This window comes from Melospiza melodia, chromosome 5 (genome assembly GCF_035770615.1).
Source record: "Melospiza melodia melodia isolate bMelMel2 chromosome 5, bMelMel2.pri, whole genome shotgun sequence".
NCBI lineage: Eukaryota > Metazoa > Chordata > Aves > Passeriformes > Passerellidae > Melospiza > Melospiza melodia.
Window position 1 is genome coordinate 33,987,419 of NC_086198.1, and position 25,563 is coordinate 34,012,981.

The 25,563-nt window shown below is 37.3% G+C and overlaps 2 protein-coding genes across 5 annotated transcripts in view; one reads left to right on the forward strand and one right to left on the reverse strand.

The window, feature by feature from the left end:
- Positions 1-24,544, forward strand: IL15 (interleukin 15). Of its 3 annotated transcripts, XR_010027802.1 has the most exons (9): positions 1-192; positions 5,615-5,735; positions 14,479-14,579; positions 15,003-15,084; positions 15,238-15,279; positions 16,120-16,263; positions 16,402-16,533; positions 17,972-18,103; positions 19,161-24,544. XR_010027802.1 is itself a non-coding variant. In XM_063156993.1 (8 exons), exons 2-8 carry the CDS (start codon positions 5,682-5,684, stop codon positions 17,984-17,986), a joined length of 570 nt encoding a protein of 189 aa, XP_063013063.1. In that variant the 5' UTR covers positions 1-192; positions 5,615-5,681; the 3' UTR covers positions 17,987-18,782. The 3 variants fall into 3 exon arrangements, 2 of the variants coding, with proteins under 2 accessions (XP_063013063.1, XP_063013062.1); XM_063156993.1 differs by lacking the exon at positions 19,161-24,544 and having other exon boundaries at positions 17,972-18,782; XM_063156992.1 differs by lacking the exons at positions 17,972-18,103; positions 19,161-24,544 and having other exon boundaries at positions 2-192; positions 16,402-16,610.
- Positions 7,528-25,563, reverse strand: part of INPP4B (inositol polyphosphate-4-phosphatase type II B) — a 267,765-nt gene continuing 249,729 nt past the window's right edge. The window contains exon 24 of one of the 2 annotated variants that reach the window (XM_063156987.1): positions 7,528-7,832. In XM_063156987.1, coding sequence (XP_063013057.1) covers positions 7,790-7,832 — 43 coding nt within the window. In that variant the 3' untranslated portion in view covers positions 7,528-7,789. Of the gene's footprint in view, positions 7,833-12,190; positions 12,357-25,563 lie in introns of those variants that run through there. The other variant, XM_063156986.1, reaches the window with a different exon arrangement.

The window sequence follows — 25,563 nt, forward strand, 5'->3', positions numbered from 1 at the left end:
CAGCAGGAAATCCCTGCAGCCTGCTCTGTGTCGTGAGAACGACTTCCACCTTATTAGGTACAAAATTATTTATGTCACAACTGAAAGTAAAACAGGACGGAGGAGGGGGTGGAGCATTTGCTGGTGTCACTGGTGCGAACCTTGTCCTGGCTTCTGTGCCGTGTCGGCTTGCTGCTCTGCACCCCGAGACTTGTGAGTATTTCACAACTTTTGACATCCTCCTGCTTTCTTTTTTCTTCATTCGAAAAAGGACTGGACTTAGAGCTTAGCTTCTTGTGAAATACATAATTTAAATACTGTATTTAACCTTGCACTTGGCACCTGTTTCTCCGTTTCTGCTGCATTAGGGAAATCAGCAATTAGAGGAGACTGGTGCTAGCTCGTGAAAACTTGTCATTGTTTGCTAACAAATTCACTCAGCAAAAACGAGGAGAAAACAAAGCTACTGCTCTGAGCCTGTCCTGGTTAACTCTGTCCTGGTTAATATAGCAAGGACAGAGGCAAAAATCTGGGAGAAAAGTTATTTACTTCTTAGTGTATATGGTTAAAAGAACATTAAATGCAGGCAGAGAACAGAAAATTTGCAGGCAGTGGAATCTTGCTGAAAACAGTGACAGGGTTTCTCTAGATGACAGGAGTGTTATAGAGAGATTTCACTCAGTAGTAAACAAGAGTAAACATATGCACGGGTGAGTCTTGTTAAAAATAACACTTTCTACCTAGCCATAGAATCAGACTCATATAGGTTGGAAAAAAGGGAAAGATGTGGGGAACAGAAGCTTGTCACAGATTGTAAAGTCACAACCTGCAAAATTATATCTGTGTAAGTCTAATAGGAAATTCTCCTTCCCGTGCACAATCACTACCTTGCAATTCCTTCTGCCTAAAGACGATACTTTTAGGCAGCTTACTTTTAAGAGAGTCTTACACAGTGGAAAAAACTCCGGGTGATAATTATCACAGCATGTTTGGCTATACTTTCCAAGTAGTACATAGTATGCAGTACGCAGTACACAGTACATAGTGAAGTGTTTCCTTTGTCTCTCAGGATGTTTAGTTCTATTTACAGTTACAAATTAATTTGGCATGTACCAGTTAAATGAAAACATACCATTTAGTTATTTTGTCTTGGAAAAAGATAATTATAGATTAACACAGTCTAAACAATCAATATTTATAGCTCAATAGAGGTGTTAAATTTGGGAGTCTACTGGGCTGTTTGAAGCTTAGAGTAAGACTTTATATCTGTGCCCTGCTCTGCACCAGCACCAGAGGGCAGCCCCTGGTGCAGGGCCAGGCTCTGGGAATGGATATCCAGGGTTGTGAGAGAGTCTGGAGAAATGCAGGCTTGTCCATGACCCTATCACTCTCTACAAGTCCCTGAAATGAGGTTGTAGCCACCTGGAAATTGATCTCTTTTCCCCAAGTAACAAGTGATAAGACAAGACAAGAAGAAATAGCCCCAGGTTGTGCCAGGGAAGGTTCAGATTGAATAATAGAAAAAGTTCCTTCACCTAGAGGGCTCAGCATTGGAACAGGCTGTCCAGGGAAGTGGTAGAGTTGCCAACACAGAAGATCTTTAAAGGACACATAGGTATGGTGCTCAGGTTAATATCTGGACTCAATGATCTTAAAGGTCTTTTCCAACCTAAAAAATTCTATGATGTCATTAGGAATGCATTATGTCCTGCTGTCATTATGAATGTTTGAGTTCTCCGGGAAAAATAAGATCATGGTCCGATGCTGAGGAGATCAAAGGACCCTGCGTGATTCAATGTGAATCAAGCAAAAGCTGTTTACTGTGCTTCTAAACATTGTTTGTATTTACTTCTTATGTTGGTCTCCACAGTCACGCATTGTTTAATTGGTAGCTCTACTTTGTCCACACAGCAAGCAAGCATCTCTTTCTTCATCTAGTTTTAGATGCTGTAAGTGTCATTTTACTCAGTTTGACACCCCTTTGTCTGTCAACTTTTCTGTTTCTTCCTCCTTCTTGCAACATCAGCTTTTTTATCCACAAAGGTGACCTTGTTCTTTAGTTCCAGAAGGTTAGGCTGGTCCATTTAGTACATGTCCATTTTCCTGTAAATATGATCCTACAAGACCCATTCCAGGAGCCAAAACCCAGAAGAGCGAATACTCATGCATTCCTCTTTTTTTTTTCCTTTGAGGCTTATCTGGGCACTTAAACACTCAAAATGAAAGAGTGATTTTAAAGGTTATTTTAACTACCATTCTCATTATTATAATGCATTCCCAATTCCCTACACCAAATTATAGTGCTAGGCAAAACAAGAACATCCCAAACATGTCCATTTGCTCTCCATGCATGCTAATTTTTTTCCAATTTTCAAAAGTATTTTAAAAGTAATGGTTTCAAAATGGAGGGAGGAAATCCCTACTCTCAGTTACTTGTTATCAGCTACTGATTTCTCAGAGTTTATGCAGTATTTCATGCTATAACTGATGAGGTGAGTCCTTAGTGGCAGCAGAGGGTGATCATTCACCCTATACTATCTTATATTGTTGATACAGCTGCTATACATTATATATACTCACCATACTCTATTTTACATTGTTGATACAGCTGCTGTACATCACAACTGAACAATTGAATAGTTTACCAATTAACTCTAATGTCAATGCTTAAATATTCTTCACCAAAAGATGGTGGATGGAACTTTTTTGCCTACCAAGGAACTGCTTTGAAAAGACTTGTATAAAAATATATGTAGACTAAAAGGGTTGTGCTCTGTGGTAGTTAAAAGTCTTATACTGAAGTTGCTAATCCAGCCCACTCATGCTGAAATTTATCAAATTTTTGTAAGTAAAAATAAAATAGAAGAATATTTACTGGCTGCAATTTATTTTTGAGTGGATGGACCATCATATTCTAAGCTGCTGGTCAGAAATTATTCCCACTGCACCTTTCCCTGGCTGCAGTGTCTTCCAGAAGGCACTGAATGGCAAGTGTGGTAATTTTCTTCCCTAGAGTTTAAGCTGTAAATAAGAACAGTGTGGGAAAGTTTATTGTCTCTGCAGGAGAAAGAGCCTGATCTCATTGACTGTGCTGTGTCACTATCTGCCGTGGACTGTGTTTGTGAAGATACAAATTGGACAGTGCTAAAAATCTTGTGAAAAACATATATAGTAGAAACCCCATTTTTGGTAAAAGAATAACAACAGTGATGAAGTTTACTTCACATATCTTAGAACTAATTTTACCTGTTAATATGTTGTTAGCATAGCATTAACATTGGTTCTTTTTTGGTTGATAAGCAACAGGATAGAAAGTTGGGCATGAGCTCTGCAGCCTCTTTGGGTGCTGCATTGGCTAATTAAGAATTATGGCACTTGTACCAGAGGGGCCTGCATGTATTCTGGTGAGTGACAAAACTGCTGTTTTCTTGTAAGGAAGAAGCCCTGACCTGCCCTTCCAGAACTAAGGAATTCTCTATGGGAATCAATGTGCCTGACTTCTGAGAGCTGCAGCTGGAAGCTTTTCAGTGAGCTTGTGAGAGGAAAAGCCATCAACACGAGCACACTCATGTGGATAGCTTTTGAGCACTTATTGCTCAAAAATAATGAATTCTCTCTGTTAGTGTAAGCCATACAGCCACCCTGCCTCAGGCTGAATGTCAAATGAACCTCAGGCTGAATGCCATGAAAATAACAAAGACAGAAGAGGCATGGCAACTAGAGCAAGGGTGTGTGGTGTGCTTATGAGAACACAGGAACGTGAGTCACAGCGGCTCTCAAAGGCTCAAGTGCTGCAGCCTTTGCCAGAAAAGAAATGAGAACAGTTCCTTTTCCTGATGGTGTGCTTAGGCAATGGTGTAGCCCCTGGAGGTTTTCTTTGTGCTGCGGCTTGTAAGGGTAAATAGGTCACTTGCTGCTTCAATTGCTGCTTCACATTCCTGAGGTTTGATTATGCTGGCGCTATGATTGGTTATAATCAGGGCTGTCAGTGCCGTGGAGAGGCTGGGCAGCACAGGGGGTGACAGGAGGGTGACAGCTCACCTGGGCTTGCACTGGGGATCCCAAGGGTAAACCTCACCTGCAGTGACCCCCACTGGATGCTGGTGATGGCCAAAGCCATCACACTGGGGTTCACACATGCTGCCTCACTGCTTACAGCTTTCTTTCGCTCACTTTATTTCATTTTCAATAATTTTTGTTGAATAAAAAATGTCTACAGCCTAAGCTACACTATCTTAGAGTAATTACTTACATGGGCACACGAAAAATCGGATTTTACACTGTCTAGAGTATATACTTTTATATATATATATGTGTATATATATATATATATATATATAAAAATAAATATTTATATATAAATATACATATATACATATGGGTATGTATACATGTATACATACATACACACACACACACACACATATATATATATATATATATCACTTACCAGCATATTACCCATTTTCATCTTGATCACGGATTAGTTAATTTTTCTCAAAAGGATAGGAAAAGGATAAGAAAAGAGGAATTTTCCTCTACAAATGCAAAAATATTGGAGGAACCTAAATATTTGGGGCCCAGTCTGTGATATCTGGAGACAATTTTTTTATTTTTGTTTTAAGTGGTTGCTTAGCAGTCTCTAGGATTGTCTGCGTTCACTTTAGCCCCCCATGTGTTCTGGTGCAGCTGTGAGGATTTGCAGCCCTTTTGAAATAAGCTCTGCAAGGACACATTTTTCTTCACGCTGTAACATCTCTCCTGGAGAAACCTGAGCTAGCATCTGAGCTAGCTGGCTACAGCAACCAGAAATATTTGCTTGGGGAGCATGAGGCATCCCATCCTAGGGGCAGATATGCAAAGTAACTAAAAAGGAGGATTTCTGGTGAGACAGAGCTCAGGAAACTATTGCTGCTTGTGAAAAATCTGCGTTAAGGAGTTTGCCCAAATCACAGAAAGATGGTGAGATGGAGGCAAGGAGAAGACTCAGGGCTGCATCCAGCTGCCTTTGTCATTGAAACCAGGTTTTCTTTCTGTCATCTTGTGTCTCCTTTTCTCCACACCTTTTTGGTCAAACAAAGCCATTTATACAGGGGTTTGGTTTGGTTTGGTTTGGTTTGGTTTGGTTTGGTTTGGTTTGGTTTGGTTTGGTTTGGTTTGGGTTTTTCCAGGGGCTTGGTCCACTCTGTGAAAACAATCCATTTGGTTCACAAATGGTGTGTGAGAAAAAGGAAATTGTTACATCATACTCTGATTAAAGATTTAGTACCTTTTTATGATTATGAATTCATGGGAAGGCAGTGAGCATGGGATTGAGTTTTCAGTAGAATATGCTTTAGTGATCATAAACCCTTCTACTTCTCCTACCCTCAAACTTTCTCCTTCCTTTCACTCCCACCATGTCTTGACTCCTTGCTGTGCTCTCCATCCAGTCATACAACTGAAATTCCACCTCTGTGCACCAGCAGCATCCCTGCTGTCTGCCCCTAAGCCTTTAGAATATATACAGGGGACTTGCAGAAGTTACTCACAAAATTTAAGAGGCTTCCTGCTTCGAATCATCTTAATGGATAGGCTGAAAGCCACTCAGAAATCCATTGTGGCTTTATACTTACGTTTTTTTCCCCCCATGTAGGCCCCAAAATGTAGTTTTCTGACCCAGATGCTGTGCTTCTCTTCTGAGTAATGGTCCAGCAGGCAGAATGCTGGGGATGGCAGAAAACTCTGCTGGAGCGCTGAGCAGGCTGCAGAGCCAGGTAAGCACTTCTTAAACAACATGACATTCTTCTGAAAGTTCAGGAAACCTCGTAATGGTATTTTGCAACCCAACATGAAAAGTAGGTAATAAAGAAAATTTAAGGCTTGTAAACATCTCTGCTATTTTAGATTAAATCCTTCTACTCTATAATTTTTGTGTTGTTTTTTTCCACTCCTTGTTGTTCAGTTGTACCAGAATTAACTGTCACACTATAAATAGGTCTGGGGTTTTTTCATATTCATATTTTTCAGTTGACTTGTGACACAGCAAGTTCTGGCCTGCTTTTCTGCTCGGTCCTAATCCCTGTGTCTGGCTGATATTTCACAACACAGGAGGCCAAACCCCTGATCCTTGAGAGTATTTACTACACTCTTTACTGTGTGAAATTTTAGCAAGGAGAGGCATTAATGTTCATTGGCTACAAGTCACATAGTTCTCTTATTCATGTTAATTCTTCTTTTGGTTGATGATTCTTATGTTAATTAGTCTATGCTCAATCTTTCTCATCTTTTCTGCTGGCTTTCCAGTTGTTTTCCTGCAGAAGTCACAGAACCAGTTAATCATCTCAAATTTGAGTTCATTACTGATTATCCAATAGCTTTGTGTGATTTCATGCAGAGTGCCAGAATAACTGCATCACTCTAAGCTTTTATTAAAAGCGAGAAAATACAGACCTCCTGATTCTGGAGAAAATTTTGGAACTCAAGTGTCACCAATAAAAGCTATGGGAAGTTGGAAGCAGGTCCTGAGTCACTGTCCTGAGCATGCCAGTTCTTCCACAATGATTGCCAGTAGTACATGGAAATAACCTAAGGTTATTTACTCTTCCAAGGCTGTGAAAAAAAATCAAAAGCATGACAAGCAAACAAGTCTTTATTTTCACTGAGAATTTCAAATGCACATTCAGCCAGTGGTGTTTTGACTACAGGAATTACTCTTGTAGCAAGATGCAGATGCAGGATTGTGTGACCATCAGAAAGCAAGTTTGCTTTGCCCTGTGGTCATGCTAATGTTATGACTTACCTATTTAAATGCTTTCATCCTCCATGATAAATTAAAACAAGTCTCATGTGTTCTGGAAGCAATTCTGTTTGCTCCCAAAGCCAGTGAACATTTTAAAATACAACTATACCACTGCCCCTTTTAAAGGTTTATGTAAGTTTGGTATTTTTGCTATTAACTTATCATCTCTTAAATTAATAATTTTTTGCTGTTTTTTATATTTATACAGAGTGAATGGTGTAGCTATGAAGGTACAAACAAAAAGACAACATCCTTCTCAATAAGGCTGAGTTTCTAACAGCAGGTGTAACACACAGCCAGATGTAGCATATAGGTGTAACATCTATGTTGTGTCTCTTAAAAGAATTAAAAGTGAAGATTATTTGAAAATATAAATCATAGAAGAATAGTCTACTGTTAGGAAAAAAGCTGAGGAATTCCAACCACTAAGAATAAATATATCGTTGTGCACTCTGTGATTGATTTGTACAGATTTCCTTTAAATCTTTAATAATCATTAAGGACTTGAACTATATGATGATTTCTAGATGAGTTAGCTTTTCTCTTGTTTTCAATGGAGATTATTTATATAAAATAGCCTTTAAAACTACTGCACAAAAGCTAACATAAGTACATTCTGCTATCAGAAGTCTCAGAACAGTCTCAGAAGCTGAATGAAGATGGGTTCTGTCTCCAAGTTTCCCAGATGGTGGTGGGAACAAGAGGAAGACCATCAAACAGACATTCCATAACTTACGTAAAACACAATTTTCACGATTGTTGCCAAGCAGAAATGGATGTAATATTTTCTGTTCCCTAGCTCCCCAGTGAGGATAACAAACAAAGTCTCTTCCATGGGTCATCTACAGTCCCCTGAGATCCTCCTGGCTACATATTTTGTCTGCTGACTGAATCACAGGCACGGTAGTGGAGTGATATCATATGGGTGTCCAGCACAGATTCTGAATCACTGTTCTTTCACAGCATTCAGTGGCAGTTATCCAAGCCAAGAAATAATACTTTCCTGAATGAAGTTGTACTGGGGAAAGTTTATTCAAATTGGGTTTTTTTTTTCTTTCTTTTCTTTTTTTTCCTGGAGGAAAGAGAGAAAAATGTCACCATGGCAACTTACTTTCAAATGAAAGCATCTTCGAGTGTAGTGCAGAGTACTAGCACTATTTTTAAATTAAGAAAATCTCCCCCTCTAAATACAATCTACAAGCTTTACTTCATTCTGAGACAGATGATTAATTAAGTCCTTTTATAGGGAATGTGGGATTTTGTTGGACTCACTATAATCACAATCCCCCAGTATTTTCTAACAGAGATCCTTAGGAGGTTAGACAGTGGTGGAGGGAGGAAAAGACCTCACAGTGGCATTTGTATGTACTGACTTAAGAAAAACAGGTACAGAAATAACAGTCACTTCAATGAATTCTGTTAGTTATAAAAAAGTAGAGTTTATAGGTATAGAAATAAATAAATAAATAAATAAATAAATATTTGTCATGTGATTCTCTTTTCTACGCTCTCAGACAGCTTCCAACTAAACTTCTAAAGAAAAGGCTGCCATAAATGTAGCTATTTCTCCTGCAACATGACACAATGCACCAGATTATTTATGTCTCCCAATACTCTTTGCAAAATAGAGCTGTTAACCTTTATGTCTTGGCTGAATTCTTGTGTGGGTATTTTCTCCCTTGAATCCTAAGTATGCTTTTTTCCCCATCTCCTTCTCTCACATTCAAGCAAACTTTTCAGCAGAGAGCCTTGATTTGCATGATTTGTGCTTTTCTTTTCTCTCTCCTTAATTCCTCTGTAATTTTTACTCATTGAGCCAGTTTGTGCTTCCCAGAAATCTGTAGCTGCATACAAGTAGGGAGACTGCTCCTGTGCCTTCCCATTTCCCACAGAAACAAAGCAGATAGCTGCATGCTTTTCCTCTTTAATTTTGTTTTATTGCAATTCTAGACAAACACAGTGTTATTTAATGGGCTACAGCTTTTTGCCTGCAGTTATGCTCCTTTTGTTTCATACAAAAGGGATGTTTCTCACCTCATTATCCTGTTCCACACAGTTAGAGACCAACCCCACTTTCCTGTTCCCTTGCTGCTATTCAGAATGAACGCTTGTGCCGTAATTTACATTATCTTAGACTTTTCAAGCATATTTTGGTGGATTCAGTCCTTCAAAGATACTACTCTCTGGGCTACTAAGGATGCCTGGTTTTAAACTTTTTTGTAGTAAATGATGTGAGTTTCATTTTGCATCATGATGCTAATGCAAAGGGGAGATGATAAAATAATATATTGACATTAAGGTCTGGAATCATATGAATCAGCTGCAAGATTTCTCACTCTATCTGCTGCTGAATTGCAGGTAAAATTGCCCATTTAGCTTGAGAGGTATGCTGTGGCATTTTGGACTTAAGTTTCTGTCTTAATGCACTTGTGACTGGAATAGAGTTGATTTTCTTCCGAGTACCTGGTACAATGCTGTGTTTTGGAACTGAGATGAGAATAATGTTAATAACACTCGGGTTTTAGTTGTTGATAAGTAGAGTCGATGCTGATACATGAGGACATTTTATCCTGAGATTGACCATTTTTGCTACCATCTTCAAGAAAAAAATTCTCAAAGTGCCAAATAAATTAGGACTAAATTTTTGTTTAGTCTGCAGAAAACAACTGATTCAACCAAGGTCAGACATAATCCAAATTCAGTGGTGTAATTTACTTAGCCATTCTGCCCAGCACTTCCCCCTGCAGAAGCTCTTATGAACATGGAGCTTTCCTATATAGCATTTCAGTTCAACTTTTCTCATGTTCTCCTTTCAAAAAATTTCCTTCTTTTTCCTTTTTTCTTCTTTCTTTTATTTTTTGGCAAAACCCCCACTCATCTCCTGCCCTCGTGTAGCTGAAAATATCTCTCAGATTCATAGGATTTTATGGTTGCTGTAGATTATTTTGCATAATTTAAATGACACATGAATATTTCAAGTCTCATTTTAAACTGTGTGCAGTTTCAGGACACACAGGTCACAGTGAGGACAAAGTGGTTTTCTAGTAGTTTTTCTCCAGCTAAAGATGAGCAACTTGAAATAGTGCAAATTTATGTACTGTGCACTGGTGACAATTTTAAAAAAGAAAATAATTTGACTGAAACTATGAGCAAGATCCAGTGTTGAGAGTGAACTCAAGCTCTATATTGCACTCAGTAAAAGTGACTTTTAACCAGCAATGTGGTTCAATAGGGGCTACAAGTAATTCTCTGCCCTCTTTAGGACCTGAGGGGTTTGCCAGCACCTTTCCTGAGAGTTCAGTGCTCAAACCATATCCAAAGTATGGAGCATCCAAAAGCTGGGACAGAATACTTCATCTCAAAGCAGCCTATGACACCTGTTTTGTCCAGACTTAAATATCAGAAAACAAAATAGCCTTCATTTAATTAATGAAAACTAATTTTTATTTCTGTTTATACTTTAATTATTTTCTAAAGGATCATTTTCTCTAATTCATATAACCAATTAAAACTTTTGCAAATGGAAAAATCTTTATTTAAATATCAAAAACTAAGAGAGGAGAGATTTGTTTTCTCTCAGCTAGATTGCTCAGTTTTGAAATGATGAAAACGTTCTCACAGTGCCTGGTGAACTGAAAGAAAAACAAAGAGCTCAAACCCACATGAAACAGGTCAACAGGCACTCCTGTGGCCACTCTGAAGCAAAACCTTTGCTAGCTGTCTGTGCAGCACCAGATAAAGATCAATAATGTCCTTCAGGCTCTGCAAACAAAAGGTAGAAAACCCAGTGGAACAAAAGCAGCAACTTGGAGGCTTAATGTCCAAGTGTAAAACAAATGATAGCATTATATGTAGGCCAATCAATTGCAAGAGAAGCTTTCTGAGACAGCCTACAGTAGTGACGTGAATGCAGAATAGAAAAATCAAAAAATCAGTTAGGAAGGTTTTTTTCCCTGGGTCTGAAATGCTGCTGGACCTGTTCTGGCCAAAGTTTGGGAAACTTCAGGGTGTGTGTTCTGAGGAGCAGTCCAGTGCAATAGTTCAGAAATTCAACTGCTGCAGAGTAGGAGCAGAAATGAGTGAGCTTGGAGGCTTAGAAATGTGAAAGTTCCTGTGTAAAATTCTTCAGCATGCACATTTCAGCCATACTCTGCTATGCTCATCAGCCAGTTTCAGTGTCCTGTGGGCACAAAGAACATTGGAGAAAGCTTGTGATCTCTTGAGCCTTCACATCATTTTTTTTGCATTGTTTGTATTGGCAACAGCTCTGGTTCTTGTTTGGGAGTGGGTGTAATCTATCAAAGTAGCTAAAATGTGCTGATATGATCACTCTGACCTCAGACAGATGTAACACTACCACATTTTCTTCTGATTTTGTTCCTCTTCTGGAAATAGGCAACCCATGCTATCACTGAAGTTTCTTAAAAACCCCAAAGATTAATGCTTACATGTACAGAGTCAGCTGGCTCCTTGTTTAGAATGAAATAAGATTGATTTCTAGCTTTACCATTCAAAAATTATGAAAAAACATGCTAGAATGTTTCAAACTGCATCATGCCTGATCCAGCAAATTCCAGTAAAAGTATCACTGTAGGAGAGGGCCATAGATTGTAATTCTTTTTAAAAAGCTCTGGAACTTGCCTGACTTCACAATTCTGAGAACTGCTTTTGCTGTTTTTAGTCTTTTATCTATTACAAGTGTGTTACAGATCTCTATCAGTGTATGGTCTTGCAGTTTTTAAGCTGAGTATTTTGCTAAGGCTGAGATATTATCTGTCCAGCAGCTGTTCCTGTAACAACTATTTTTATGGCCTCAGAGGTTTCAATTTTATGCATCAATATGACATAATTTATAATTTTTTTGCTGTTCAAGTTTCCATGTTTAATACCATTCTAGTTGTTAATATCCTACCCTAAAAAGGCACAGAAATTTAATCCATAATTGTGTTCTCATTCCCTGTTGGGTATTTGTTGCTATGATAAAAATATCACAAATAATATTTACAAGGAGTGCCTAACAGCAAATGTATAGATCAGGACACATTTTGCTAAACAAACTTTAGTTTTGGCTCTATTTTATGTGTTTTATTAATGCCCTTTACATTTTGAATATGTTTTTATTCTCACTATTTATCTGTGAGAAATTATTCTGAAAGGCCTTTTAACTAGTTATTACATATTGCCTCCTGAGGGATGTCATTTGGGGATAAACAGTCAAATCTCACCACCTGTGCCTTACAAATGAGTTTTTTGCTCTGTGCTTTTTCTTTGCTGTGTATTTGAGCTAAATTATTTTTGCCACTAGCAAAATTCAGGGAGTCTCTGTGTCAATTGTGTTTGGCAAGCTAACCTAGCATATATAATTAATATTATACGTCCTTGCATCAAGAAAACATTCAGCTGGTCTTTCACAATTTGAGGAGGGATTGATACCTTGAAAAGACTGACATTGCATGGAAGGATGAAAAGAGAAAGAAGCATGAATTAGCTTTCTTTCCTGGCTGGATTTTGCCACCTGGCAAATATAAGGTCTGTAGCCAAGTACAGGGCACATTTCCACAAGGAAACAGTCTGAGCTCTGGGCCTCAAGCACAATCTGCAAAAGAAAGTAAAGGTCAAAAGAAAATATTTAACTTCTTACATTTTATGTTCTGATGTTTAATGTATTGAGTGGAACAGCAACGACTCTGTGACCTTTCAGCAAAATTTTCAAGTAGGCATTACAAACTTTACTCTCTGGCATAAATGCCAATTATCAGGAACAGACAGGAGAAAGGACTGCCAAAGCAAATCAACAAGTAGCAAACAAAGAACATATAAATACAGAATGTGATATAAACTGAGAGAGGCTCCTGCCAGGCTGATTACTGAGAAAACTCCCTTGAAGGTTAGCACTTCCCTGACACAGGCAGAATAAGCCATGTAGGACAGTGCCATTCTGACACTAATTCAAACTCAGGGCTTTTTTTCTTTGTTTCCCTTCGATTGTTTCCTATAAGAAGCCTAAAGTAACTCAGGGATGAAAGAGCAGAGAGATTCTTCAGTGAATCTCCTTCTTTGGCTTTCAGCATTTACCCCATGACAAGGCAGCTAGAATATGTCTTCTCTCTAAAACTTACTCATAATCCATGAAAATTTGATCTCAAAATTACTTATTTAAGGGCTCAGTATATGGAAACATCTATCTAGTTCAGAAGTGCTGCTTTATTTATGGGCTCCATTCCTCTTAAAGCCACTTCCATTAGTTTATGAAACCTTTACTCTCCATGGCTCCACCCCTGGAAAAAAAATCACAGAAGAAGAATTGCTGCAACAATGCAAATGAGTGGGTGTAAAATTTTACAAGATGTAACCAGTACTTGGATGCAGATCTAAAAAGACCCCTACTTTATGCATGAGACATTTCTTAATAAAATGCCAAAGGACTGGAGGGAGCTGGAGGTGATGGTAAGATTTCAGAGGGAAATTTGCTGCAGTAAGAGAGAAAAGAAGATTTAAAGTACTTTGATGCACAGGAAGCCAGAGAGAAAATGCTGAGGACACACATTTTTAGAACAGGGGAGAAGAAGAGACTGACTAAAATAATAATAATGAATAATGTGCAAGAAGTCTATTGTACTACAGAGTGAAATGAGAAATGGGAAAATAGATTGTTATGAGAGAGAGGTGTTTGAGAAGGCTGATTTGCTCATGGGAACAAGGAAAGGGGGCTGATCAAGGAAAAAACTGTATGCTAGAAGTCAGGAAGTTGAGAGAAAATTCAAGAATAATCAACAATGAAGAAGGTTAGACTTATAGGGTGAGACTTATGGGGTGCGAGTTTTTGCAAATGAAGTCTTTCGAAAGACTCTCAGGACATTTCAGGATTTTGAAAGAAGTGGACATAAAGTTCTGGCAGGGACACATATTGAGGTCTGAGCCATCAGTTGTGAAGAAAACACTGGCAGTGGTTCCCCTTTTGCCACAAAAACTGAAAACAGTATCACCGGTTTCCAAATCCCTCATTAGATCTGAGTGCACTGTATTCTTCTGGTCAATTGTTTTCAGGAACAAGGAAGCAGATGAGGAATAAAGATATAAATAAAGAATAAAAATACAGTTCAAAATAAGGAGAAAAAAGAACCAAATGGCATAGCCTGGAAAGAAATTTTCATATTTATGAATATCTTATCTCAAGGATTCAAGGAGACATTTATAAGCAAATATTAATAAAAAAGTTTAGATATATAGTATTTAGGCAGAAGCATGTAATTTTAACTGTCTGTATTTTCCATCACATGTAACTTAAATACTGTAAAAAACCACAAATATTTTCTCTTGAGCAACTTAGATTATTGCTTCTGTGACAGCCAAATCAGCAAAGTCATTGGCTGTTTCTGCTTCATTAAAGAAAGGTTTTTTCATTTGCTTACGGATTTGCTTCTTTAAAGAGAAAACAATACTAGTGTACCTTAGATATCACTCAGAGGTAACTGCTTTTAAAATGCTTAATTTAAATTCATTATTAGAAAACAGCATTCCTTTCCCAAACATTGTGTGTTCTACCAACTGTCTGGTAAAGTGATTTTGTATTTCTCCAAGCTACAAATCAGCTGGTCCTTCCAGCTATACACAACAGGGTTTTGTCTTTGTTGAAAATTGGTTAATTAAGTCAGTACTAAAGCAAAATTCTGTGGAATCAAATGGTGACAAGGCATCACTTTGGTTGTGTCTTCCAGAAAACACACCTGAAGAGTATTTGTCTGCAGTATCTGCTTCTGAACAGCCACTGCTTTTGCCTTTTAAAGAATGGAATGGGACTAATCATCTTCTTCCTATGGTAAATACAGAGCTAATGTCAATCAAACAGTAGCTACAAATTATTTATTTTCACTATCACAGCTGTTACTTGTCTCCAGTCACTTTAGAGAGTGGATTTGGAATTTTATTTTTACACTTTAAAAGAATTTTAGGTATTTTACATCAGGTAATCGAACGTCTCTCTTGCATTTTGTTCTATAAATCTGGCCTTCTGAAAAACCCACATTGTTTATACTGTGTGTGACGTGAGATTCTGTTTTTATGTATCTGTGTGATTTTATGATTTTTCAAATTTGCTTGCTTGCCCCAAGCGTTTACCATATGTATTTACACGTAAACACTGTATCTCTAATATCTTACAATGCTGAGTCCTTTTTTTCATGGTAAAGGTTGTAGATCCCTCCTGTTTATCCTGATGGTCACTGTGCTCCTTCTGTTCCAGTGCTTATGTTCCAAAGACAGAAGCAGGACGCTGCAAGTGGGAAGAAGTTCTGCAGGATTTGCAAGCCATCAAGACATCCAAAGTAAGTCCATGAAACAGTCAGCTTTTCATGTAATCCTAGAAGAAGCCTTAATAAAATATTTAGCACTGCACTCAGCTGGGAAGTGCTAGTGAGAGGGAGAGGGATGGTGTTTGTTAGCTAATGTTGAGAATTACAACTCTTATTTTCTTGCAGGACATTGATGTCAGTTTATACACTGCCAACGCAGATGAGGATGTAAGTAAACTTCACATGTGACCACAACTGATGTTTAATGTGGTGCCTTCATGGCCTTACCTGAACTATCCCCTAAAGCAGACTTGTTCTAATTTGATAAATGTGTCTAAAATCAAATAATTTGCCTTGGAATTAATAGTACTTCTAATCAATGTGCTTATGATAAACTATGCAAGCAGGTATTAATTATCCTTATTTAATCATCTGCTGCTAAAGTTAATCAATTGAAAGGGATGATTGAGGCCATGTTGGGTGGGGCTTTGGGCATCCTGGCCCACAGAGAGGAGGCTCTGTGCATAGCAGAGAGGTTGGAAGTACAGGATATTTAAGGTCCCTTCCAACCCAAACTACTCTGTGATCGTGTGGTTCAAAGTCATTTTATCAAGGCAAACAATGCTAAAATAATTCTGGGATTCATTTTTTAATTAAGGCAACATTACCTGCTTCCTCTGCTCTCTTACCCATTCTGAATTCAGGTCTCTGAGTTAAAGTGTTAAGACTACTAAGCATACTATTAAATTAATTCCACTATGGTTAGTTATATGCCAGGTTCCTATCATTAATTATTTTCCTGTGTTCTTCATGTTTCACCCCATCTCAGCAAACTGCTTGCTCTTGTTGTTCTTAGCTCTCACAGCCCATCTCTGCAGATATTCAAATGTATTTGAATAGTAAGAAAAGATGCCCAGTAAGTAAAAATCAGTCTCTTTGTGGCTGATTTTATCTTAGATTACATCTCACTTATATCATACTTGTGGTTTAAATTAGATAATAAATTATGACCTACATTTGCTTATTCCTTTTTAATCATAAACTATTGCAACTGCATGTTTTTTTCAGGAAGAATGCCAGGAACTTGTAATGAGGTGCTTTTTCTTAGAGACAGAAGTGATATTTCAAGAATGTCGTATCAAAAATTGTAGTAAAACACAGGATGTGTGGAACATTTGGAAAAATGGGAATGACAGCTTCGAAAAAAATAAGGTAAGCAGCACCAACTGTGTGTGGAAAAAAGGCAAATCAAAATGTTTATTGGATAGCAGAAATACCTCTTTAGTTACATAAACTGTGGGATGAAAACTAATGAGAAAAACTAATGCCCTTTTTTTTTCTTTTTTTCAGTTGGCTTCCACAAAATCAGAAAAATGCAAAGAATGTGAAGAATATGAAGAAAAAAATTTTACCGAATTTGTACAAAATTTTGAAAAGGTTATACAAAGGGATTGCAAACACTGGTCAAAAAGACATAAGCTGGTAAAGAATATTCTTACATGAACACCCTCAGAGAAATTAGATTATCACCAAAAATAAACCAGAAAAAAAAATTACAATCCTCTTGGCTATCTCTTAATATATCTGTTTTTCTATTGCGGTTTTCAGGGACGCTCAATTACTTCTTCTGTCCAAGAACTCAAAGTCAAAATTAGAATATTTATGTGAAGACTCTTCTTTGCCCTTTTGTACAATGCTAGCATAAGGGCATTAAAAATTATCTCCAGTTTTCTCACTGGAAGAAATATCACAAAAAAGAAATAAATTATTTGCCACCATAAAACATCAAAACCAAAAGTGTTTATTACATAGTTTGCATGAAATAAAATGGGTCCTAAATTTTAAATTTTTCCTTAATTCAGTGGTGTGCACTGAATATGATTTTTCCTTACCTGATGTCATGTGCACAGGAAAGGTAACACCAAGTTACAACTCTGGACTTTAGTCAAAGAGATAAAGGGACTTTCCTTATTTCTAGCTTTGAGAGGGAAGCAGTACACTGATGATGGGGGAACCAAAGAACTACTTTGCTCAGAATTTTCTTTGACTACTTTGAAAATCAATTTCCTAATTTAATATTGTTTTTCAACTCCTTTACCCGCAGCAAGTATGATAAATACTGTGAATTTGTCTTTCCAAAGAACATTGCTGAATCTGTGACCACTCAGCTTGTCACTCTGTCAGCCACTGGCCATATCCCTTTTATTTCATTTGACTTCCACCTGGCCCAGTTGCATCTTCTGGGATTAAAAGAGGCCTCTTGCTAATCTGGATCTCCAGCATTTCTGTTAGGGTTTACTTTTTCCTGAGAGCTAAGCAGCCATCTGAAAGCTTTACTACATCCGGAACCCAATTGTTACAATAAATGATCTGGCTGGTATAAAGGATGGACTAAATTAAGGCCAGCTTGTTGTTTGTGGTTTTTTGGCTCTTTTTTTTTTTTTTTTTTTTTTAAGTTAGGAAATTCCTATGTGTTCCAGAGGAAAGGTTTCAATATGAGTAAAACGCAGACAAATCTGATCTGACCTGTTAGTCCAGCAGGCAGAACAATGGCTACTTTTGAAGTAAACATCCCCAAGGTGAAGAAGCTGTTTCTTCTACACACGCTTGAGTTACTTGTGTGGCATTTACTAGCTAATATTTTCTAACTGCTGTTGGCAGACATTAAGGAAAAGATTAATACTGTGTTTTCTCCAATGAATCCTTGTCAGTTATGGGATTAAGGCGACTCATCGCAGAGTGTTTCTGTGTACAGAAGGAACAATAACTACCTTTTGACACCAGAAGAGAAGAAAAATGCTCTTCCATCAAAGTTCTGCATTACATGGTTCTGTTTTCCTGATTTGCAATAATTTAAAATCTGCTTTTCCTTCCCATTCCTTGTACTTAGTATCCACATTTCTTGTCTATGTACTAACAGGACAATGCAAGATGATGTCTGACATCCTCTTCCTTCTTGCTGTTTTACTGGACCCTGAAGATAAATATGAGTTGTTTATCCATAGAATATTGCCTCTAGTGGCTCCCAAATGTTTGAGCACCTGTTGATCAGGTACTGTTCAGATGATTTCACAGACATTTTAAATTCTGAACTGCAGATACCTTTCTTGTTAGGACCTTCAGTGTTTTGAGGAATCTAAGAAAGAGGGAATTCTTTGCCTGCCGTGAGATAGCTGGGGGATCAACAGCAATTGCAGATTATTCATCTTGTTCGTATGACTGTGTGAGCAAAAACATAGTATAGAAATATTTCATTCCAGCTCCATGGGGAAAAAGCTCAGACAATGATTATTTGAGTCAGCCAGCCCAACGTAGAGAGGAATGGAGGGAAAACAGGATATTTGATATATCTATATATATAGAGAGATTTCAGCAGGTGTTCTCCATGGATACAGCAGGAATTTCTGTACAGCATCAGGAGACTGATCAACACAACACTTAAAGGGACATTCTGTAAAGTCTAAAGGCTTGTATCTTCTCTAAAGGCAGAGAAGAAACAAACTTTTCTCATATGAATTCGATGGAATTTTAGTCTCACGCACCTAGGCAGGAAAAGATGAACAAGTTAGCATTATTTCGACAAAAAACTCAATTCAGCACCTTGAAACTGTCTCCTTTCAACTATTTTCCCTCAACGTTGGAGAATTCACCTATTCTTATGAACAGACTTAATTAAGCCAATAATTAATAACTTAAAGACAAGAGGAAATAAATATTTTTCATAACCTCACCCTCTTGTACATGCTTATTTAATGTGGTATTTTCTTGACCAAGTCAAGCCAACCAGGAATCAAATGGCTTTGTAAAAATGGGGGGAAAGATGAGGCAGTACAATAAAGAGTGAGAAATCTGTTGAGATAACCGACTTATCTGTGCCATGAGATAAGCAGCTCACTGCCTCTAAAAGCTAAAAAACGTATAGGGGAAAAAGGAATGAAGTTGGAACATAAAAAGAAATCAGAGAAAGGTTTTCTGGGAATTTTCTTGAGAAATACCAACAGCTAAAAAAGCTTATTTTAACTTTAACATACAAATTAGTATCCTATACTGGTTTTCTTCCTTCTGAGTCCTCAACCATACAAACTTTTACCCTTTTTTTCTTTTCCTAGTGCGACTCAATACTCCTCGGGGCTTTTCGCTTCACTACATACAGAACTGCTTCTGATGAACTGCTTTTACAATTTTTACTAAAGGAAAACAAAGAAATGCAACTAAAACTTCTATGTCAAGATACTTTCTTGAAATCAAATTATAAAATACATTGACAGTGCTGCTGAAAGAGCCTTCATTAGACCCCAATACGGTATTTTGTTGTGAGGTGAAGGGAAGCCATCAGGTGTGGCTTATTTTATTTAATGCCTTTCAGGGGGATGCAGCTGTATTCAGCTTTGCAAGATGAAATATTGAAAGTAGTAATCCTTACAGAACCTTAATGGCTGCTCTACCACACATGAGAGACCCTGATAACCTGACAAAAGGGAATTAAGGAGAAATTTAAAATATACTTATGTCATTGGAATTCAACACAAACAACAATACCATCAATTGAAACAGTGTAGCTGGGCCACAGATAAAACTAAGAAATCATTACTTTTAAAAGTTGTATTTCCCTGCTCTTCTAAGAGTCACATATATCCTGCAGTTAAAAATGTATTAAAAGAAATCTATCTGGAAATCTATAGTCTTGCAGTAATGCAGGACATGTTACCAATCCCATTTTGGTGGCCTTTTGAGCCATTAGTTTCTCAGTGAGTGAAAATGTTCTCTATCAAGAAAAGCAAAAAATTTAATATTTTTTATGATTGATAGAAGCTACGATTTTTCAGTGGAGCACTGAGAAGCCAAAGCTTAGCTTTGGTCAGTCTCAAGGCATTCAGGTGAGTTTATTCCTTAGCACATGGAATCCCCAGTCCTCTGAGGCAGTGATACTGAGGAGCAGGTATTAATCATAATCCATTGTGACAATTGGGAATTTCTTCTCCTCACTAACCTCAGCTGTAGCTTTTTACATGTTGTTTTCCAATAATCTTCTTTTTCTGGTTGAAGATACCAAATGAGAGATTTTTTTCTTTGGTTTCCTTGGTAACTAATTCAAAGATTAGATCATTATGAATAGTTCCTGCAACTATTTCTGCAGCAAGCCTCCTGCTTTCATGAACCATTTATGACATTTTAAAGTTTTGACTGAAGTCTTCAGACATCGTTTCTCCCTCCATACTTCCTACTGCAGGCCAGTGACTGGGCTTTTATTCTTCCCCAGACAATCTTCCTAGCAGCAGGTATCAGTCATTTATATAAGTTAACTTAACCAAAATCCCCTAGCTGTACTGTAGTTTTATTGCATCACATAAATCCTTTTTAGGACTTCATCCTCCAGTATTTTTATACCACTAATAAATTATGAAGATCTACTTGAGACAACTTAGAAAAAAATCATTGAATTTCTGAAGTTGTTTGTAAGTTTTAAGTTTCTCTAATTAAATTAGTTCATTTTTCCTTGCTATTTAACCTCAAAGATGTTTGTAAGGGTCAAAACTAGTCATCATCTTTCTAGGCCTGCTGACATAAATATGTAATTTCTCTACTTACCCTGCCAGTCCTTCTTTAAACACATAATTGCTCAGGTGTGACATATCCAATATTAAATGGCAGAAAGTAGATAATGCACATACTACATGTTCTTGTCAGCTGTGAACTGTAAATTGCAGAGATTCCTGATCACACTTCACTGCATAAAAATAACCTCTCCATTTATTATTCCATCCTCAGCATGGACTACTCAGCATATTCAGTGCACTGAGCACATTTTGGAGTTAATAAAAGATTAACTGTGACAAACTGAACTTTTCAACCAAGCATCCAAAGGGAAAATCCCAATTAAGCAGTGCTGCAAGTTCCATGCAGTCAAAGCAGGCGTTCAAGTAACATCTTCCCAAACCACATGGCCAGGAGTAATTTGTAAGCTTTGCAATCAGGTTTACAAACTGGCTATAGATTCTCCTGTGCTCCCATTTCTGTCTCTGTGGTTCCAGAGAGGGTCTCTTACCAAAGCCAGAGTCAATGAACAAATGTCTGCAAAGCCATTACCCTGCCTCAGCCAAAAGCACAAACGTGTTTTACCTGTTAATATCCTCTGACCATCAAGAGGAAACCTACTCTGAAAGATTAGCCTGACATCTCAAGAGTGTTGGGGGCTTGAGCTGCACATTTGTCTTCAGTATTTCACTAGAACAGTTTAAAAAACACCAGATGGAAAAGCTTTGCCGCGTTCTGGCTCTCCACATGTTGGAGAATTTCCCAAATAACTTCTAAGAAATTAAAGGGGATAGATCACAGTAATAATTGCAGTAAATAGAATCTAGAGAAGTCTAGATCAGTGAACTTTATAACATCTTGTAAGTGTTCAAGTGATACCAAGTTTATTAAAAAACCTTCTTGAAGCATATGCAACTGTGCAACTTCTTTGATGGAACAGACAGCAGGTGATAAACTATTACCTAAACCATTAGCCTAAATCATAACAGTGTCTCTCTTTAAACCTTAGACATAAGGTTTATTATTTTCCATAAAACACTTACTAAACAATCTGTATGAGAAAAAAAAAAGGAAAAAAGGAGCACTAACAAAACCAGAAACAAAAAGGAAGGCATGATTGGGCTGTGATCTAGCAACAGGATGAAGGAAAAAAGACCGTGAAAAATAAGAAACTATTCCTTTTGTAGGGGGATAAAAGGGACAAAATTAGCAGCAATGACTCTACAGTACTTTGAATATTTAAAATGCTATATACTTCATGCATTTATGAGGTTGATTACAAAAATCACAAGAACAAGTAATAGGAATGTGGTGGGCAGACTAATCTTGGGACTTGGGAGTCAAATTGCAAATGCCTACAGATGTCTGAGCCTTGATTTCCACTGTCTCCTGTGAATTGATTCAGCCCAGTACCAGCAGGACTACTTGAACAAAGAAATACTCTCCTATTTAATAGGAGATTGCATATTATGTGCTGTAGTTACTGCTGCTCTTACTTCTATAATCATGGAGGCATATTCACAAATATAAAATTCACAATTTGTGGTGATAATCTATTTTGAGCTAATAGGCTAAACTCAAACATAGCTGTGTCCAGGTTTCCACAATAACCTTCTAAACTTCACAATTAGTAGAACTTACTGTTCCTTACCTACAGATGCCCACAACTCACTTAGCCCACATGAGTGATACAGATGTCAGACATTCCTCTATTTGAAGACTGCACTACTTGCCATAGAGCCACATAAATTATAAATTGTAGTTGATCTCTCAGTGGTCTTAAATTCTACTTGTATCAGGGGACTCCCTTTCAGAATAAAGAACAGTGCTTCTTGCTGCTGTCAGTTCTGATATTACAGCTAAGAGTCTTGGCCGTGTTATTTTTTGAATTGTGACAGGCCTGAGTACTAAAAGGAAATACAATGTGAGGTTACTTATTTTGTATTGAGACAGCATTCAGAAAGCAAGAAAAAGCAGAGGCATTTTCTGCTGGGCATTGCACAAGGACAGCATAGGTAGACAGACTGTCCTGAGGAGATTGCAGTCTCAGCAAGATTTACAAAGACTAGGGAGTCAGTGACATTCAGTACTGTGATTCTCTTTCTGGGTTTACTGATAAATGACTACATACCTGACCTAAATTATTTTATTTGATGAAGAGATATTTCAAATCACCAACACAAGGGAATGAATTTTGATAATCCAACAAACCCTAAACTTCAAGCCTCAGACAACATCAAAAATGCTGTTTCTTATACAGAACAATTACTGTGTCTGCTGGCTTACATTCAGTGATGAATACCTGGGAGCTGTGCTTAAAACAACTTGTTTAACACCTAGAGGGGGCCCAACACAAAAAATTAATAGGCCATTCCAGGCATCCCTGTCCTAAAGAGACAAAAGTCAGGCCAAAAGGAACACTGCAAGTCTTAGCAATGCACATATATCTGTAAAAAGAAACTTTCTATCCCTTTCCTGTTACCCCTAGTATTACAAACAGCACTGCTAGTCCAAGAGAGGCCATGGTTTTTTTGAAGTGCAAATAGAGAAAGGTCAGGTGTTTTTCGTACATAGAATTTCATCAATCTCCTGTGCAGAGGAAAATGGCTAATACTGCAGCTGCAGCCAGATTCCAATGCTGTTAAACTCATTGAAGCTCACAATTACCCCAAGGAAATTTTTGTTTGTCCAGTTTCATAAATCTCTGTTTTCTTTATGAACAACAACGTGAGCAGCTGGGCCTGAGCATGCGACTTTATGGTCAGCAGGGACTTTGCCAATGACCTTTGTGATCCCAGGAGGAATAAAACCAATGCATACATGAATTCCCCTGCTTTTCACTCTTCACCTCTTGTATCCCCTTAAATGCTGTACAAATCAGAAACATTGATTTCCCTCAATGCCTAGGTCAACATCTGTTATGATTTAATTAAAAGCTTGCTCTCTGAGGGGGTTTCTCTCTGTGATGATACCCTTCCACTCTGTTATTTCTAAAACTGAATGAAGCAGTAAGCTTCAGGCTTTTAAAAATAAAATTTTCTATTAATTTCATCATTATTAAATCAGATTTAATTTTCTACATATGTTGATTTATCTCAGATGGTCCAAATCCTTGCTGAGGAGTGAGGTTTCCTCCTCTGACTTACCTGCTTCTGAAACCCACACACAGCTTAGTCACATTTAAGGGTAATTAAAAATATTCCAGTCTCATTCTGCAGCGCTGAGCAGTTTGTGAAACATGAAAACTTTCCAATTTGCACTATTTTCTCTCTGAACTCAATTGCTCTCTTTAGTTTAAAATATGTTTTACCCTTTTACTGATACCAAATCATCATATCAAAGCATCAAATTCAAAAGCCGGGCGAGGCTGTGAATAAGCTGCTCTGCTTTGCTTTTCATGTGCCCACAGCCAAATTCTTTAGAAGGTCCCACTTCCACAGTCAGGCTTAGCCTCTGCCCTCATTTGTGCCATCAAACTCAGCTGAGCCAAATTCAACACAAAATCTTTATTTTATCCCTTTTGAAAAAGCAAGTGTGAGAAAATTAGAGCACTGCTTAAGTTATAAGATTAGGATTTCTCATCAAGACAAGTTGCATCATAAAGTTTTATAGTCAAAGCACAAATCAAACTACCAAAATATCTCATACTCCTTCTAGTTGTCACCTGAAGAAAATGGCTACCATGATTTTCACATTTTAAAAGAAAACAAAAAATATTTTAAACTGGAATATAATGGAAAACCCACAACATCTCTCTACCCCATAGCCGAATGTTTTAATTAAGGTTGTAGAACAAATTCTAAAAGGACAGCTTTGTAAAAAGAAGAATTGTTTTTTTCTCAAAGAACTTCTATGAAATGGTGTTGAACCAGATAGCAATTTATAGGGTTTGTTGGTTCTTTTACTACAAGTGTTACTTTTTCTCTGTCACTAAATAAAATCAATTGATGGAAGTATACTATCTTGTATGTTTGAAAGACTATGCTTTCTTAATAAATACTTTTCTGCAATCCAGAAAAAAACCCAAAAGGTTCTAAAAGAAATTAATTCTTTTGTCATGCCATGGTCTGGGGTTTTGTTAGTAGTTTGTACAGAATATAGCTTTGGTATAAAGCATATTAATTGTGTGTGTCTGTGTGTAACTACATACATGTTATAATGTGCATAAACCTACCCACATTATAACATACAGCAGTGTGTCTGTATGTGTAATGCACATGGAGTAGTGTGGATAGAAAAACATGTAAACCACTGCTGGGTTTTGAAGTATTGGGAATTAAATCTGTTCCGTACAGGAAAAAAGTCACAGATAAAATTCTATAATATGCCGAGACATGCGGAGCTACATAAAAACTGAAATACTTTTTGCATTATGACTCCTATTCCTTCGAATGTTCCCAAACGTGAAGTCCTTGGGACACAGAAATCCCTCATGACACACCTAGAATATGTCAAAAAGGGAATTATAAAAATAAAATAACTGCCCAAAGTATAGTGAGCAGTCCACTACTATTTTGAGGATGCTTAAGTCACTGGACAGTGTGAAAGAGCTATTCTGAATAGCCTTAACCCACTTAATCTAACAAAAAAGTTTTCTAATTACCATCAATGTAGCTCTCTGACTCTTGTAGAGCCTTAGTTTAAACATGAAGCTTCACAGACTGGTAGTCACTGTTAGAGAATTTTTCAAGCTGACATTTGAAACTTTAGATCTAGTCCAAATTTCCAAACAAAATTTGTTTTGTCAAACATACATTGAATGCTGCTATTTTTTTGCCAAAAATATTTTTGGGGGAAAAATGGTCTTCTGGGTTGTTTTTTAAAACTTATTTACAATATTTCAATGTATGAAACCACACTATACAACTGAACTTTAAATGCTTTACAGGGAAACTGAAAGCACACATACATGACAACCGTCCATCACTGGAATTTATTAAAATGAAATCAAGATTAGTATTTTGTCATTGTATTTAA

What these genes read in the sequence shown, in the direction of transcription:
- IL15 (XM_063156992.1), top strand. Translation starts at nt 5,682, where the DNA reads ATGCTGGGGATGGCAGAAAACTCTGCTGGAGCGCTGAGCAGGCTGCAG. An exon ending in CTGCCAACGCAGATGAGGAT is followed by an intron (nt 15,280 to 16,119) that starts GTAAGTAAACTT and finishes TGTTTTTTTCAG; the next exon opens with GAAGAATGCCAGGAACTTGT. An exon ending in ACAGCTTCGAAAAAAATAAG is followed by an intron (nt 16,264 to 16,401) that starts GTAAGCAGCACC and finishes TCTTTTTTTCAG; the next exon opens with TTGGCTTCCACAAAATCAGA.